This window comes from Hemitrygon akajei, chromosome 22 (genome assembly GCF_048418815.1).
Source record: "Hemitrygon akajei chromosome 22, sHemAka1.3, whole genome shotgun sequence".
NCBI lineage: Eukaryota > Metazoa > Chordata > Chondrichthyes > Myliobatiformes > Dasyatidae > Hemitrygon > Hemitrygon akajei.
The window spans coordinates 45,013,266-45,030,687 of record NC_133145.1 but is presented as its reverse complement, the minus strand read 5'-3'; the positions used below and the strand labels follow the sequence as shown (position 1 = coordinate 45,030,687).

Genomic DNA, 17,422 nt, shown 5'->3' with positions numbered 1-17,422 from the left:
AATGTATTTGTATGGTAATTCTCTAGCTGAAGCCAAGCACCCACTCATTTAGAAAAGAATAGAATGGGTTGTCCATTCGATTTGTCAACTTCTTCTGTCAGTACATCGATGGTAGACTTATAAACTGGTGTATATACAAATCATATAAAATTTAAACATCAACAAGGCAGATGAATATTTCCTATTTTGGCAGTTTATGCTGAACATGAACAGTCATTATAGCATCATTATTTTCCTGACCTGTGAGGTTCTGAACCAGTTGTTGTCAATTTTTCCAGACCTTTCAAATATTAGCCATGACTGAATGGTGATGCAGACTTAACGGGCCAAGTGGTCTAATTCTGCTCCTATGTCTTATGGTCTTATTACTTAAAAACAATCTCATATAAACAAGTACAACGTTGCAAAAAGCAAATCTAATTTTGATTAAGGGTGAAAAGAAAGCATATGTAAATTAGCAGTTAATTCTTCATCAGTGTGAATGCAGTAACTGTATCCATCCCTGGCTGGCTCCAAATGTCTGCATTCTGTTTCTCTTTATACTACCTCAACTCATTTATGTAGGGCATGGTCTGATAGCACACAAACAAAAGCTTTTCATTGTATCTTAGTACATGTGGCAATAATAAACCCATACCTATACAGATTGGCCCCCGCTTTTCGAACTTTCCCTTTACGACAGCTCGCTGTTACGAAAAACCTACATTAGTACCTGTTTTCGCTAAGGAGGATTTTCACTCTTATGAAAAAAAGATGCCCACTTTATACGTGTGTTTACCCCAAGAAAGACTACCATGACCGTGAAGCCTTGTGCGGGCAGTTGTTTGCGCATGCGTGTACGTGCACACGCATGTACGTACGTATGCATGTGCGTACGTATGCGTGAACGTGCGTAGGTGTGTACATGCACATGCGTGTATGTGCCGATTTTTTTTTCTCCAAAGTGATTTTGGCTCGCTGTCTTCCCGATTTTGATAAGTGAAACTACACCGTACATACAATATTTCTATTTTATATAGGCTGTATATTTACCATATCATTCCTGCTTTTACTATATATTAGTGTTATTTTAGGTTTTCTGTGTTATTTGGTATGATTTGGTAGGTTATTTTTTGGGTCTGGGGACGCTCAAACATTTTCCCCATATAAATTAATAGTAATTACTTCTTCGCTTTACGACATTTTGGCTTACAAACGGTTTCATAGGAACGTTCTACCTTCCGATAGCGGGGGAAACCTGTACCCCAGAGGAGTCAAGATTCAGGGAATATATATAGAATGAAGACGACTGGCAAAACAACCAACATGATGTGATGACATCCTTAATAGGCAACAATTTTATAGAATCAGGAATGCATTTCCTTGGGGTTAGTGGACATAGAATTAATCACTGCTTTCAGAATGGACCAGTAACTGACAGAAAAGGGGAAATATTTGGAGGGGATGAAAAGGAGCGGTCATGGGATTGAGATTAGTGAGATTGCTTGTGGCACAAACCTGATGTACTCCATTTTTACTGTAACCTTACTTTGATGCTGTGAAAGCCTGAACCCATAAATTAGTGCATTGATATGAAATAAATAAGAGACGGCAAGACTAACCATACGAATGGCTACCCATCCACACCGAGGGGCTGCCCGTCCTTGGAAGCCAATGTGGAGTCGTAAGATGAGGATGAGCACTGGGGTCGGTGCCCAGTTGGTTGGCTTGTAACGATGACCCTCCAGTGACCATCAGGTTTGGATTCAGGTCTCCAGGACACCCGTTGGACGGACGGATTCGTGCAAGCTCCACCAGATCTTTGTTTTCCCTGAATTCAACAGGAAAGTTTCGAATTAATTCGTGACAACTGCAAAACTGCTTCAAATATGTAGTGCCTTCCTCATGTGGACTGCGATGTTTTAAGGGGAAAACTCAACAACGAATAAACAATCACTTCTGGGTTGATTGGCCTCAAAAATCAACCAAGGAAAGGTTTCCTGCCATATCCCAATGCATTTCAAACAGTAAAGTTGGGCTCAGTAATTCAAAAATTTCGGCACAGCCAAGCTGCGAATTTTGGCGGGGGGGCGGGGGTCGCAGGGAGCAACGAGTGCATGAGCAAACATTCCCCTCAGAATGCTGCCGAACTGATAGAAGGAGCAATGCCTGGACACAACAGCCCAAGCCGTGGGAAGGAGGAGGAGGAGGAGAGGAAAGAAGGGCTCAGAACATAATGTTGTAACTGCCTAGTGTGCATATTCCTTCAACTGAACCTCAGCAGGGAAAGGGACGTAAAGAGATCGAACAAAGAACATAGAGTAGAACATTGCAGCACAGCGCACTTCCTTCCGCCCACAATGTTGTACTGATATTATAGTTTACTCTAAGATCAATCTAACCCTTCCCTCCCATATAGCCTCTCCAACTTTCTATCATCCATGTGCCCATCTAAGCTAATTTTCCAAACGTACTTGTTTCTACCACCACCGATGGCAGGGCCTTCCATTCACCCACCACTCTGTGTAAAAACAACCTACATCTGACATCCCACCCTATACTTCCCTCCGATCACTTTAAAATCATGCCGCCTCCTATTGGAGGTACTCAGTGAAACCTATTAGCACCATTAGCAGAAGGGAAGAACTGCTCATTAACATGGACAACACGCTGGAGGACTCAGCAGGTTGGGCAGCACCCATGGAAATGAGCAGTCAACGTTTCGGGCCGAGAGCCTGCAGTGTCTCTGTGCAATCAACTTATTTGAGTTAATCATGGATCATGACCTTGAACCTTTTTTTGGGGGGAGGTATCAAATTTAAGTCTCATTAGACTAGGAAATCTTTCTGTCGTAGCCTTCAGTCTTCAGATATAAATTTTGCTCCCATGCAACAGGTAGTGGAGAGGTGTTAAGTTTCTGCTTTGCCTGTATTAACCTAGATTTACAAAAGTCAGGATTATTTTCCCATTTATACACTTTAATGCCCATCAGTCATTTGCTGCCAAACAAATTCCTCCACCCAGAAGATGCAGGAATGCAGCCTCTGGGGCTCTCCACAAGAATTTTCATTTCATAGTCTGGAAACTAAAAGCATGAACTTTGCAATTCAGTTTTGCCTGGTCTTTATCGTCTTGTCCCTCATGATCTGACACACATCCCAGCAGCCACGCTGAGAAGAGGCAGATCCCATTCAGCTAACGACCTTCCGGCCAAGTGTGCAATCAATTTGGAATGTAAACATTGCGGTCCGCAAGCCAAGTGCAAAGTCTGCCTTTTGAATACTCATCCTAAGGCTCCAAGAAGACAGCACAGAGGTGCAGCTGGTAGTCCCCAAGACCTGGGTTCAGTCTCGATCTCCGGTGCCTACTGTGTGGCGTTTGCACGTTCTCCCTGTGTTAATGTGGCCTTCTCACATGTTCCCTTTTTCTCTCACAATCCAGGTCATGCCTACTACCCTTCGGCAGGAGTTCCCACACCACCAGGTTCAGTAATACCTATTACCCTCAAACCATCGGGCTCCTGAACCACTCTGGAAAACTTCATTCACCACTACTCTGAACTGATTCTACGACCTACTGACTCACTTTCAAGAACTCTGTACAACTCATGTTCTCAGTGTTATTTGTTTTATTTGCAGTTCGTCTTCTTTTGCACATTGGTTGTTTGTCAGTCTTTTTTTATGTTTTCACAAATTCTATTGTATTGTTTTTCCTGTAAATGCCTGCAAGAAAATGAATCGTTGCGAGATTAATGTATATATTAATATGGTAACATATAGATGCTTTGCTAATAAACTTAAACTGGAAATTGTCCTTAGTGTGTAGCTAAATGGTGGAATCTAGAGGGAGTTGATGGAAGTGTGGTTAATGGGAACTTGATAGTTGGCATGATTCCAATGGGCTGAAGTGTCTGTTTCTATGCTGCATTAATCCATCGTTCTATACATTTTGGAATTACTCCCTGACATCAAGTCAAATTATGCCAACTGAAACAAACTAAAGTAACGCATTAATATTTCTTAATTCAGGGTTTAAAATACTGAGGTTGATCATGTAAGATATTCTGGTCAGCAATATTTGGTATCTCTGGAGCAACACATACAAAATGCCCAGAAAGTCAGGCAGCATCTATGGAGAGGAATAAACAGTCCATGTTTTGGGCTGAGACCCTTCATCAGGACTGGAAAGGAAGGGGGCAGTAGCCAGAATAAGAAGGTAGGGGAGAGGAAGGACAACAAACTGGCAAGTGATAGGTGAAACCAAATAAAGGGAAGGTGGCTTGCTGAGGGAAGGGGAGATGAAATTGGGAGATGACAGGTTGAAAAGGGAAGGAGGAGGGGCACCAGAGAGAGAGAACAGGTAGGTGAGGAAAAGAAAAGAGGAAGAGGGGAGCCAGAATGGGGAAATGAAAAGGACAGAGGGGGAAGGGAGTTAGAGCAATTAATGTTCATGCCATCAGGTTGCTCGGGGTGTTTAACATCTATAGAATGTCTTATGTTGATGTATTTGATGTTTCTGAACAAACAATAGATCAAAATGGAATTGTAAGCACCCAAGTATATGAACTGTCCTGATGGTTTGGACCCAGACCTTAGGATGAGTAATTAATAAATAATATTTAAAAACTACTGTGTATTTCATGAAAATTCAAGAAAAATCTTACCGAAGTAAATGGTCCCTTTCCCTATCCAAACGTGCCAGGCCCATTCTCTCCTCACGAAAATGATTGCCTTCTTCCTCGACCTCCAAATCAATGACATAGGCAGAACGCGATGATCCTGCCAACAATAAAGCACTGCTTGAAGCTGACTACCAACTAGGTACAGTATTGACATGAATCCTTGCCGAGAAGTATCTAGTGCTAAGATCTACTGTATGCTTCTTAGTGTGACCATCGGAAAAATGTTTGTAAAACAGTTCCACGTTCTGATAATTAAGTCAAATATTGAAATAGCATGGTGGATTAAAAAGATGATGAAAGAATACATTTCCCAATTCTATTCCTTATAGACTTTGTACGAGTCAAGCATCTGTGCAAATATAAATGCAAAAAACTAATAGTGAACTGGTAGGAGTACAGAGTGGCAAACATATGTCGAGCTTATGCTTGATTTCAAGTCATGAGGCTTTAAAAGGTTGGAACTATTTTCATCTGGACGTTTCAAGTCCCTTGCTGAGTGTTAAACTGGGTGACATTTAAAAGGGTGTACATTAGTTACCTTCTGGTGTGATTTTGGATACCTCAAGGTCAGGTTTGGCCGCATTTACAGCAATACATCCCCATCCTGAAAGTGAGATGGTCAGGGTTGAGGACACGTGTAAAATGTTGACGTTACCATGAGCCAAGAGCCAAGACTCAGCTAGGTTGAGCTGGACAATGACAAATTTTCCTACCTGCAGGTGAAATTCTTCAGTTGAATAAACTAGGTTGTGTGAAGTTGAACAATCAAAGCAAGGACATTTGAATTACAGCCTAAACTACACTTGACTGTGTAACTCTTCAGGGAATTAAACGCTGTCCTACCACATCGTTCAGTAATAAACAACCCTTTGAATAATTCCTTTAGATTTGATCACCTACACCAAAAAGAAAAGTTTCTTTTTAATTCATTCATGGGAATGAGGGCATTGCTGACAAGACCAGTGCTTATTGCCTATCCTTAATTACTCTTTAAGGTATTTTATTTAGGGAAAGGATGGTAGTGTGGTATATAAAATTCTGAGAGGGTAGAAAATCAGAAACTTTTTCTCAGAGTGGAAATGTCAAAAACTTATGTTCGAGGTGAAGGGGGGGGGGGGAATTTAAAGGCAAGATCTTGTAGACAGCAAGTGGCTGATGCCTGAAACACACTGCGGAGGGGAGGTGGTAGATGCAGATATGACAGGAAAGATTTGGAGCTGTTTAGACAGACACGTGAGAATAGAGGGATATGCAGGCAGATGGGATTAGCATAGCTTTGTGTTATAGTCATAGTGGCCAGAGAGCCTGTCCAGGTGTTGCACAACCCTGTGTTTTATGTACAAATGACAGGTTCCCATTCCAAAAGGACATTGGTGAATCAGACTGGATCCGACAACAATCCATTATTTTCATGATCACCACAAACAGAACTAGCTTCTCCTTCCAGATTTTTTTTAGCTACTTGAATCAAAATCCTGGCTACAGATCAATACTCCAACATAATAACCAGTAGACCCATTCAAAAAATATTTCTGATATAACAGCCAAGTTACAAAACCGGTTAATAAAAGGTTTTAATAAAAGCACTGCTCCGCATCTCACACGTCACGTTACCTTTTACTCCAGGAACATGTCTATGCTGGCGGCTGGACTCGCCACCACAAGGCAGCTCGTGCTTCTGGTTATCCTTCTGCCTTGCAACTGCCACCGCAATGCCAACTGGAGGCTGCCGCACCTCCCCATCGCCCTGAGATGACTCACTTTCCCTGCCTTTGGTACAATCTAGACGCTCCAAATCTAGGCTTGACTTCCCGCTTTGCAGCTTTATCTCCTGGTGGACACAACTGGCCCTGATGTTTCCTAGACCTCCAAATGGGGTCTTCTGCCCAACAATAAGGGCCTGCGTGCCCGGGGGAAAGGAGCTGCTGTACTTCAGCAGGCTCTTCATGGCCGAGACTTCATCAGCCTGACCCAACATGTCTTGGTTTAGCACAGATCCTTGTGACAGCATTGCCGCCTGCTGTAAACTTGAACTGAAAGGGTCAAGGTAGGAGTTCTTCCTGTCTTCACCCATTGGAATCTGGGCACCCTGCCAGGGAGGTATGTGGGACCCACTGTAGCTCATACAACTGAGCTCCGGTGGCCTTCTCTTCATCTCCAAACCACTTCCTATGTGCTCCACCTCAGGAAGCTTATGGTGTTGGTGCCGTATCCTGGCCACTTTTTGCCCCTGCGAGTCTTTTGAAGCTTTCTCTTGCGCGTCGCTGCCCTGCTCCCGGTCCAGCATGTAGCTGGAGTGGGTCAGTTTGGCACAGCAAGTCTCCAGCTCCCGCGAACAGAAACAATCCTGAGTCTGTGGCATAACGTAAGTGCTACCTTTCCCTGAGGGGCCCTTGGCTGCCTGAGGCGTGAACGGAATCACCATTTGTGCACCAGTGCTGCTACCACACTGTTGCTTGGACTTTATGGCTGAATTGTGAGGCCAGTCCATTCCTTTCCCATCTAGCTTCAAATGCAGGTGTGAGCCGGGCACAGTCCCAATGTCAGTCCTCTCTGTGGTTTTCTCCTGCGTCTTCTCCTTCCCCATACTTCTGCTGATCTTGCAGTCCTCCGCAGTGACCTGGAAAGGTCTACTTTTGTCACCAAAATGTCCCACTGAAGGCACGTAGGTAGGCCCAGTGACCTTGAGCTCCCTGCCAGCCTTATCTTGAGTAGGGTAAAAAAGGTCTAAGTTGGAATGAACCTGCAAACAGGGGAATGTTCCAGAGCCTGTGCTAGATGATGGAGGAATGTTGGACAGTGAAGAAGGAACTGAGTATGCAACAGAATGGTGTGGTGTTTGCCAACTGTCCGAGCATTCGATATGCATTGGTCCAGAGGGACCATTTTCTCTCAAATCCCTCTCAAACCTTAAGCTCTCTTTGGTACACCTGCCTGGAGTATGGATGTCCATTTGCCTTGGTAAAATCCCACCAATATTAGTGCAGCTTGCTAATAAAGTCTTACTGGAATCTCCATTCATAACTTTGGAGTTTGTTAAACAGCTATTGAATTGTTTATTTCTGTTTTCACACATACTATTGTGCATATTTGTTAGATCTTCCTTGCATCTAATGTCTGGCATCAGAGAGTGTACAATCTTGCGTCCATCTTTTCCATCTTCTTCTGAGTGTCTCTCCTTGTGAGTCCTTTGACTGTTCATTGTGTTGGTTTCATTTTTACTCATCCTCTCTTTGCCTGGTTCCTTTGTGGCCAGCAGTCTTTCAGTTTCCTTGACCGTCTTGTGGGAGTGGCTCATTTCTCGGTCTCGGGTGCAAGAACCAATGGGAGCCGTGCGGGAAATGGAAGGGAAGCTGTGATTGGTTGAGAGCAGGGTTGGCTGTCCAGGCAAATTCCTCAGATAGAAGCCATCTGCAAAGTTGAGAGAAATTTCATTATATTTCGTCACCATGAATAACAAGATGCCTTACAGTCTTGTTTTTCAGCAAGCTTTAGCCTAGGTTCAACTCAAAGCGAACATTTTAGGTGTATGAAACCAATTCTGTCTACAAGTTTTTACTATCATCTTTTCTCTTCTTCCCTGAAGGCACCAACTTTTGGCTAATAGTTAAATCAAGAACATCTGCCAAATTTCCCATCCAAATGGGCAATGTCCTAAAGTAAGCTCTGGCAGTAAAGGGTTGATTTCCAAATACAGGATTTTGGCAAATGATCTCATCTATTGGGGCCATGTGCTGGAAATTGATGGCCATGCTGCTCATAATTGTTTGTTCATTATCATTTGGCAGCATACCTACTTTTTCTCGTTACATGCTCCTGACAACCTGTGTTTGATAAAATCAGCCCTTAAAAATGACTATATGATTACTGCCAACATCACACACAAGCCTAACCCTGTTAGCATTAAACTGCAACACATACACAGCTTCTGCGTCAACAACAGGGCACATCAGAAGACCAGGGTAACTGCCACCCAACTAAAATCAGTTAAAACAGCATAGACTGGGATGTGTACTCGGAATTTTCCAAGGGAACAAACTGTTGTCTAATGGGAAAGGGTCTGCATAAAACTCCCACCCTTATTTTCAAAGCCATCCATGATCCTGTTGCCCCTAACTCTCTGTAGCTTCCTCCGGCTTTTTGAGCCTTCAAGATCCATTCAGCTCCCCAATTCTAATCTTGTGCGCATTCTGGATTTTATCCACTGGTGGTAATCCTGCAGCTTGTTGGTTCCTTCCACAAGTTTCTCCCTCTCTCTATCTTTTCTTATCTTTGAAGGTGCACGCATCTTATAATAGCAAAGAAGGCCATTCAGCCAATTGACTCCTTGCTAACACCCAGGTGAGCTATCCAGTAGCCCCATTCCTCTTTACTTCCTGTACCCCGACATTTCATTCTCTCACACATACCTCTTAACCCATATCTGCTACCTTTTGCCATTAATCTATACTGAAATTTGCATGAGAAAGATTTACTGTGAATAGTTAATGTAAATTAGATCCTCTGAATGATATTATATATCATAGGAATGCCTATAATCTCACACAAAGCAAGCCTGTGACCAGAGCTCCTTCAGAAGACCAGACACAGGTTGAAGGAAAGTCTCCCTTTTGCTTCAGTGTGGTAGGGTAGCCAATCAATTGAATTTGCCTAGCAACATCATTTTTGATTCTGTGGAGAAAATGAGTTATTCTGTGTAAAACATATCAAAACAGGGCACATTAATTGAGAGGTGCACTCACTAAACAGAGGAAAGCTGATTTACCGCCAGAATGGGTTGTATAATTCTTGAAGCACCCTAAGCAGGAAATGCAAATGTTGTTTTTAAGGCAGTGAGTTCTTTTGAGCTGGAAGTCACTGCCTACGGCAGTAGGAATATATTCAGGAGAAACTTTCATCAGGGATCAGACAAACGCTTGAAAAGGGAGAAATAGGTGGGGCTTTGGAACGGACTCACAATGAACCAGTACAGACACCTGGACAGAAAGGCCTCCTTCTATCCCTATTATTCTGAGGCTTCATTATTCCAATCACATGGCTTTTTGGGAAGTGTTACAAGATCAACATTAGTGCTTTTGTTTACTGCTAGTTTGCCTGTCTAAAAAAACCTCCTTTTACTTCCTGACTTTTTTTGCTCCATCTGCCTCCTCTCCCTTTCTCTCTTTGCACTCCACTACCTCCCCCCCCCCCCCCCAATTCTTCCTATCTTTTTTCTCTGCATTTGTGTCTCTCTTTGTTCTGCACCATTCCTTGTCTACGGAGTGGACAATAATCACAATGAATAATTCCATTTTGTTGTGCGCTCGCAGAGTCCTGTTTACGTTATTCATTGCCCACAGTCTCACAGAGAGGGTCTGGCATTTCACTGCTGTGGCCTGGATTCAATTCTGATCAGGGACTTCATTCATTTTGCCTCCCCTAATGGCTTGGTAGGTACAGTCTATTGTTAATACAAAGTCACTTCATTTGAATAATGTGTTCATTTGAATTTTTTTTGCACAAAAAGCCTTCAGTACTGATTCATTTACATGTCTTCAATTGAATAACAAGAACATTTAATATCTTTTAATGCAAATAACAACTTTGAATTAGCAATCTAAAACTGGCTACTGCGTCTTCTGGAGATAACCATACAGATCAAGTCTAATCCTGGTTCAGTCATGGCTTGTGTTCTTCTCAAATTAGGTGTCGCTGAAGGTACGTGGGAGCACCTAAGCTAGGGACAAAGATTTCAACTCAATGATATTTACTCAAAGGTGAATTATTTCCCAAATGTCACGTGAGACCAAGACTGGGAACTTGCCACAAAGCCCAATCCCAGACATCCAGGATAGGTGCTCAGGTAAGTTGGATCACCTCTCTCAGAAAGAGACTGAAAATCAGTCAAAACTTAAAGCAAAAGTTTGTTGCTTCCGCTGCCTTTTGTATTATGTATATTTTCTCAACATAAATTTTGTAGACTAAATTATATTCCTTATCGAAATTTTTTGTATTGAAAGTTCACTAAGGACAAAATTTCTGTAACCTGAACGCCTGTAATGTAAGCATTAGCTGTATTTCTACTTCAAAGAAGCTACATTCTTCCAAACTAAAACGGGACTCAACCTGATAAGAATTATATTATTATCCATTTTATTTCTAATGCACTGTAACAATTGCCACGATTAATTGTTAGCTCAATTAAATTGAAAGTCATCATAATTAAAACAAAAATGATACTGATGTTGCTGTTTTGTAAATTATATGCAGGCTAATTCACTTGCCTTTTTGTGAATCATAGAACCTGTGCTGCCCATAAAGTACACTGTTGCTGTTGCCGTGGTGATCTAGGTGGCTCATGGGAAGGAAAGTCGAGGCCAAACTGCTTGAAAATCTGGAATACCCTGGAACTAAAGAAAACCCAAGGTTAGAGTTGAGTAGCACAGTCGCTTAACAGCGTGCACCAATTTTTTCCCTTTCCGACTGCATTTCAGTTATCGGAGTTTAAGCAATAAAGTGGTTTCCCAACTAAAATCAAGTAATTGCAAACAGACCATGAGGAAAAGAAGCTGCTGAGTTTTCGATGCTTCTGTGTGCGATGAAAAAGAATAACAAAAGATACAATCTTTGTGTTCCCTGTATATTATTTATGATTGATGCAGTGGATTCAACTACTGAACTTGTGGAGAGATCTGGCAAGTTGCCCTTCATTTTGAGGGTCTAAAATTCTGTTTAACTGAAATGATTTTTCAAAAAGGTCGTATCCTGTTCCCTCGAATGACAACTGACATTAAATTATAATTAAAGACATGTTCAAAATCCACTGTCCATTATAATCCCTTCTTAGTGAACTCATTGCAAGTGCAGTCAGAAGTAGTCTAGGCACTGTTATTGTACAAATGCCAGCAGATTCTCTCAAGCAATCTGCTCGAACCCACATGAAAAAGCAAAAAATATGCAGATGCTGGAAGTCTGAAACAAATGAAGAAAATGCTGTAAGTACTATAGGGAGTGTCTGCGGGGAGTTAACATTTTAAGTCGATGATCTTTCTTGAGAAGTAGGAGGGGCTAGAAAGATATGTTTTACGTTGCAAAGACAGAGCATGAGAGAGGACAAAGAAAATGCCTGTGATTGAGTGGAGACCAAGAGAAACTGTGATGCAAGCAGGAGTACAAATTGAGAGAGGGCGGTGATAGTTTGTCACAAATTGATCTTCTGTCTTCAGGACATATAAAAAGCAAAAGAAAAATGAGAACGGGGGAGAAAAGGAAACAAAAAACGAATCCATTCTCCTTTTTCTTGATCATTTTGGTTTTCAAATATTTATCAAATTCCATTTTAAATTATGCTTCACAATATACATAAAGGATTCTTGGGAGAAATCGCAATCACTTGTCATCAAACTGAGAGATACCAAGGTTGAAATTCTACTGTGTTTTTGTGCTCCACGCAACAGAATTTTCACACAGGACACAAATGGTTTTTAGCATGCTTGGCAAGCGAACCCCAGAAGCACTTGGAATAGCAGTCACTCTTACAGGTTACTCGTACAGAAGGAGCCCTTCTCAACACATGAGGTCTGGTTCAATGATCACTGAAGAAACCAGAGGTCCATGAGCCAGTCCTCATCAGAGGATCGGACATGGAGAAGATCAGAAATTTTAAATTCATTGGCGCTATCATATCAGAGGATCTGAACTGGTACCAGCACACGTGTCATTACAAAGAAGGCACAACAGCACCTCTACTTTATTAGAAGTTTCCATAGGTTCGGCATGTTACCTAAAACTTTGACAAACTTTCACAGAAGCACAGTGGGGAGTATTCTAACTGGTTGCATTATGACCTGTTATAGACACAAGAATGGAAAAGTCTATAAAAAGTGGTGGATACAACCCAGTCCATCACAGGTAAATCCCTCCCCACCGTTGAGCACATCTACAAGGAGCGTTGTCGCCAGAAAGCAGCATCCATCATCAAGGAGTCCCACGCACCATCCAGACTGTGGTCTCTTCTCACTGCTGCCATCAGGAAAGAGGTATAGGAGCCTTAGGTCCCACTCCACCAGGTTCTGGAACAGTTATCCTTCAAATAGCAGGCTCCTAAATCAGTGTGGGAAAACTTCACTTATCTCAACACTGAACTGATCACTGAACACAACTCACTTTCAATGATTCTCCAATTTACTGTATGTTCTCAGTATTATTTATTTGCTTTTTTTTGTATTTGCACAGTTTGTTCAAAGATTGTCAATCTTTGTGTGTAGTTTTCCATTGATTCTATTGTTCTACTGTAGGAAAATTAATCTCAGGGTAATATATGGTGACATATGTATACTTTGATAATAATATTGAACTTTGAACAGTAATGGGAGGTCAACATGGTCAGATCTGGAGTTCATTTCCGGATCCACCTAAAGATTAATCTGTTTTGTTAGCTGCTTGTCCCACACTCGCACCCATTGACTGTTACCTCCTACTGCTTACTAGATTGGGGTCTTCTTTGGCCTCCCAGCCATCTAACTGCAACCTAATCCCTCGTCACCAAATGATCATGACCCCTCCCACTGATGTCCCAACCTGATCCCCGAGACTCCAGTTCCCAATTATTACTGAGTGGCAGAGGAGACTCGATGGGCCTCACGGCCTAATGCAGCTTCATGCGGGCCGGATCAGTCGGACGCGTGTGAACGCAGCTTTCGTTGCCTCCGTTTTTTCAGCCTGCTCTCATGTGTCTCAGTCTCTGCTATAACTACAAAGTGTTTCACTTTACAAATTCCGTTTCTTATGAAGAAGACTGCCGAGCAAGACTGCCGAATAAACACTAAAAACCCTGAAAACCTGGTACCTGAATAAACTCAGCATTAGCCATATCATACGCCATAGGCGCTTCGATTACTGGGGCCAGCTTTAATAGTAATTAGATATTATCTCGCGGGCCAAAGATAATTCCACCACGGGCCGGATTTGGCCCGCGGGCCTTGAGTTTGACATATATGGTCTGGATGCTCCAGTTTCCTCCAAGGACATATGTAAGGTCATGGGCATGCTACGTTGGCATTGGGAGTTTGGTGACACTACTGGGCTGCCCGCAGCACGAGCCTCTGTCTGTGCTGTTTCCTGACGCAAAGTGATGTACTTCACACTGTGTTTCAATGTACATGTGACAAATCAAGCTAACAAAATGACTGAACTTACTTTTGCAACCCTCCATGCTAGACCCTCACCACAACATCACACAATTTTGCAACCACCAAGCTTCTCCTCTCACCGGTGGAATAAAGTCCTCTATGGTGCTAAAGTGTGCAATGCTATGCTATGGGGCATGATGCTTTAGATCTTATGTACAACAGAAACACTGCCAGAACATGCAGCATTCACTCCCACCCACAAAGTTACACCTGACTGTTCTCTATTGTCTCCTAATCACTAATACAATCTGCCTTTCTTGGTGTAGAAAGATTTCTTGACTTTGTTTTCTACTCATGTTTCCGTGTGTCCTTTATGTCCTGCACATTATTCATCATTCTTTCAAAAATCTTAATTAATTTGCAGACATTATCAAAGTCCTTAAAATGTACCTGTATGACATCTACTGCAATACCTTATTTAACCATTCCAAAAATTTCTTCATAAAATTCAATTGTTAGTTGTTCTTAGTAAACTGATTGTCCCCAATTAGTCTGTAATCGTATAAATGATTATTCATTTCACTGGACTCGATGGCCTGCAAAGCTTGGAATTATCTTTGTGATACTTCTTGCAACTTAATAGGAAGAAAGCAGTTGGAAACGGAGGCAGGGACACCAGATGGACAAAGGAGAGATGTATCACTCTGCCCCCAAAAATGTCGCTAAGTGTTCCATTAGTCCCAAAGATCAAAGATGTGCACTCCTTGGACTCTTGCTGCATTTAGATAAGGTCAGGAGACCAGGCAATGGAGCGCACAACACTTGCTCACCGAAAGGCAATGAAGGAAAGGACTTGAAACTTCTGATACGCTGCTACAAGGCATATCAGTGATATGGCAACATGTTTAACATGAAAACTGAAAAATTATGGAGAAATATCATAAAATCACATTTGCTTAGACTTGAAGAAAAGTCATTGACCTGAAACATTCTTTTTCTCCGCTGATTTAGATTCAGATTGATTTATTCACTTATCACATGTAAGTCGAAACATACAGTGATGTGTATCATCTACATTAACAATCAACACAACATACGAACGTGCTGTGGGCAGCTCCCAATTGTCGCCATACATTCGGGCACCAACATAACATGGTCACAAATACTGTTTGGTCTGCTGAATATTTCTAAAATTTTTACTTTCATTTCTCATTTCTAGCATCTGCAGTTTTTCTTGCTTCTCTTATTAACTTTTACCTCAACTCGGACTCTGATGAAATTTGCCACTGATAATAATTTTATCCTTTCAGTACTATCAAAAGGACCTGCACTTGCCAAGGATGCCCCTTTCCTCTGCCTTTAAACGTAAAATCCTACGAAAAATAGTGGATTTGGCTCCGTACATCACTAGCAAAGTCCTCCCGCTCGTTGAGCACATCTACATGAAACATTGCAGTAGGAAAGCAGCATCCATCATCAGAGATCCCAGGTCACGCTCAGTTCTCGCTGCTGCCGTCAGGTAGAAGGTACGAGAACCCTAAGGACTTGCACCATCAGGTTCAACAACAGTTACTATGCCTCAACCATCAGGCTCTTGAACAAGAGGGGATAACTCCATTCAACTTCACCTGCCCCAACACTGAAATCTTCCCACAACTAATCATCTTACTTTAAGGACTCTATATCTCATTATCTCACGTTCTCGTTAGTTATTGCTATTTATTTATTTATATTTGCATTTGTCTTTGTACTCTGGTTGATCTTTCATTGATCCTGTTAATAGTCACTATTTCTATAGATTTGCTGAGTACATCCACAAGAAAACATATTGTGACATACTGTATGTGTACTTTGATAATAAAATTTACTTTGAACTTTGAACACCATCTTATAGCCAGGGTGACTCAGCTAAAGGATGGCTCTATATATGGTTCATAACCAAATAAGGTTTTAATTAGTAAATAAGTTTTATTTTTATTATCATTTTGCTGTTTCTGCTGCAGCACTGGTTCGTTTGTACTCCCTAGTATTGCTTCTCCTTTTCTATGAATTTTCCCTTCATTTCCTTTTTAACCTCTTACAATGTCCCATCCATGAACAAAATTAGAGATAACGTTTCCATATTCTTGTTTATCCTTACCATTTATGTCACTGCAGTAGGTCTTTCCAGCCATTAGTCAGAAAATAAAAGTTTAAACTCAGACCACACTTAATCTTTAAGTGCAAGCTATTGCAATTCCTTGAAATTCGCATAGGCTTCTGAAAATTAGTATTTGGATGGCTTCCTTCAGTGATGCAACCCTGGAAAGGAAACTGCCATTTATGGGAATTCTTCTTACTGGGAAAGTAATGGAAAATAATTGAATTCCGATTTCATTTTCACAAATGACTGTACAAGTAAAATTTGTTAGCAAAGAACTTGAGGAAATTATTGAAACAACGCTTCCTGTCTGCCACAGAAACTACTTGCATCTGGAATTTCCTGTCGTATCATCACTGGGAGAAATGTGCTTTTCAAAACCCGGGCCAACTGTTGCAGCTTCAAGCACCAGTGATGTTAGTTCGCCGGACAGAATTTAAAAAATGATTATGGTGCGAAAAGACTGTTCAGCCCACACATAGTTCAAATTTCAGCTCTGTTGCCCTTTAAAAAAATAACCACACCAAATATTGTTTACAATAACTTAATAAGATATGCAGTCAAGGTAACTATTTATGTGCTTCAGTGAGCTTATTTTCACAGTCTTCACCTCAACTCACACTCTTGTTAATTTGTACAAACACCATCCTCAGGGATTTATTTTCAGCTGGATTGATTCCAAATTTACAGTAATCTGCCTTGTTTTCACAGTTGTTCTCTTCCACTACTCCCCAAGATCACAAAAAGTTGTTTTTTTACGCAGCCATAATGGGTCATTTTTAACTCTTTCACCACCATGAATGAGTAACGCGGAGGCATTTTCACATGGGGCTGTATCTCACCTTGTCGCTGTGCTGCAATCCATTTTGCTTGACTCATCAATAAGTGTCCACTGTTTAATCTAATCTTTAATAATAAAATTTTTAGTGACCCCTCATGTACACTGACGTCCTTCATCAGTGTCTAAATGACTGGCGTAATGTGAGTTCAGAGTGACTGGCTGAGAAGATGCACAAAAACGTCACAAATGGAGGTGATAAGAACAGTGTAGACAGGCGTAAGGTTTTCATATAAGTTATTAGACATGGACACAAGGCTGGTAGAGTGTTTCTGCCTGATCCAAACAGGATTTCCAGTCGTATTTATACTCTGGGTACTTCCCTTGGATGCCACATCACTTAGCGCCAGCAAGATCAGACATGGTACTATGATGAACCAGTATACCTTCACCTGTCCGACATCCTAGTGAGTCTCGTAAGAGCCAGCATTCGAACAGTGAACCTTTGTTCCCGTCCTCCAGCCCCCAGCATGTTACACTGCAGCACAGGAGGCCAAAGAAGAAAAAGTATGTTTAATCAATGAGCTATCGGGCAGGTCTCCTGAATGTCCGGCTGATGCAGCACCTAAGAGGACAATACATTTACAGTAATTATAAACTTCATTATTTCACTGATATACCAAACACAATAGAAAGCATCCTCTTATGCAAACATCTTCAACAGGAAAAGTGAC

The 17,422-nt window shown here is 41.6% G+C and overlaps 1 protein-coding gene across 6 annotated transcripts in view; it reads right to left on the bottom strand.

Moving 5' to 3' along the window:
- The window catches only part of bahcc1b (BAH domain and coiled-coil containing 1b), a 290,919-nt gene that overhangs the window by 130,412 nt on the left and 143,085 nt on the right, over positions 1 to 17,422 (bottom strand). For all 6 annotated transcript variants that reach the window (XM_073026130.1, XM_073026129.1, XM_073026128.1 and 3 more), the window contains exons 4-7: positions 10,924 to 11,049; positions 6,275 to 8,071; positions 4,643 to 4,757; positions 1,602 to 1,810 (exon numbers count right to left, since the gene is read on the bottom strand). In XM_073026130.1, the coding sequence (XP_072882231.1) occupies positions 1,602 to 1,810; positions 4,643 to 4,757; positions 6,275 to 8,071; positions 10,924 to 11,049 (2,247 nt within the window). The remainder of the gene's footprint in view (positions 1 to 1,601; positions 1,811 to 4,642; positions 4,758 to 6,274; positions 8,072 to 10,923; positions 11,050 to 17,422) is intronic.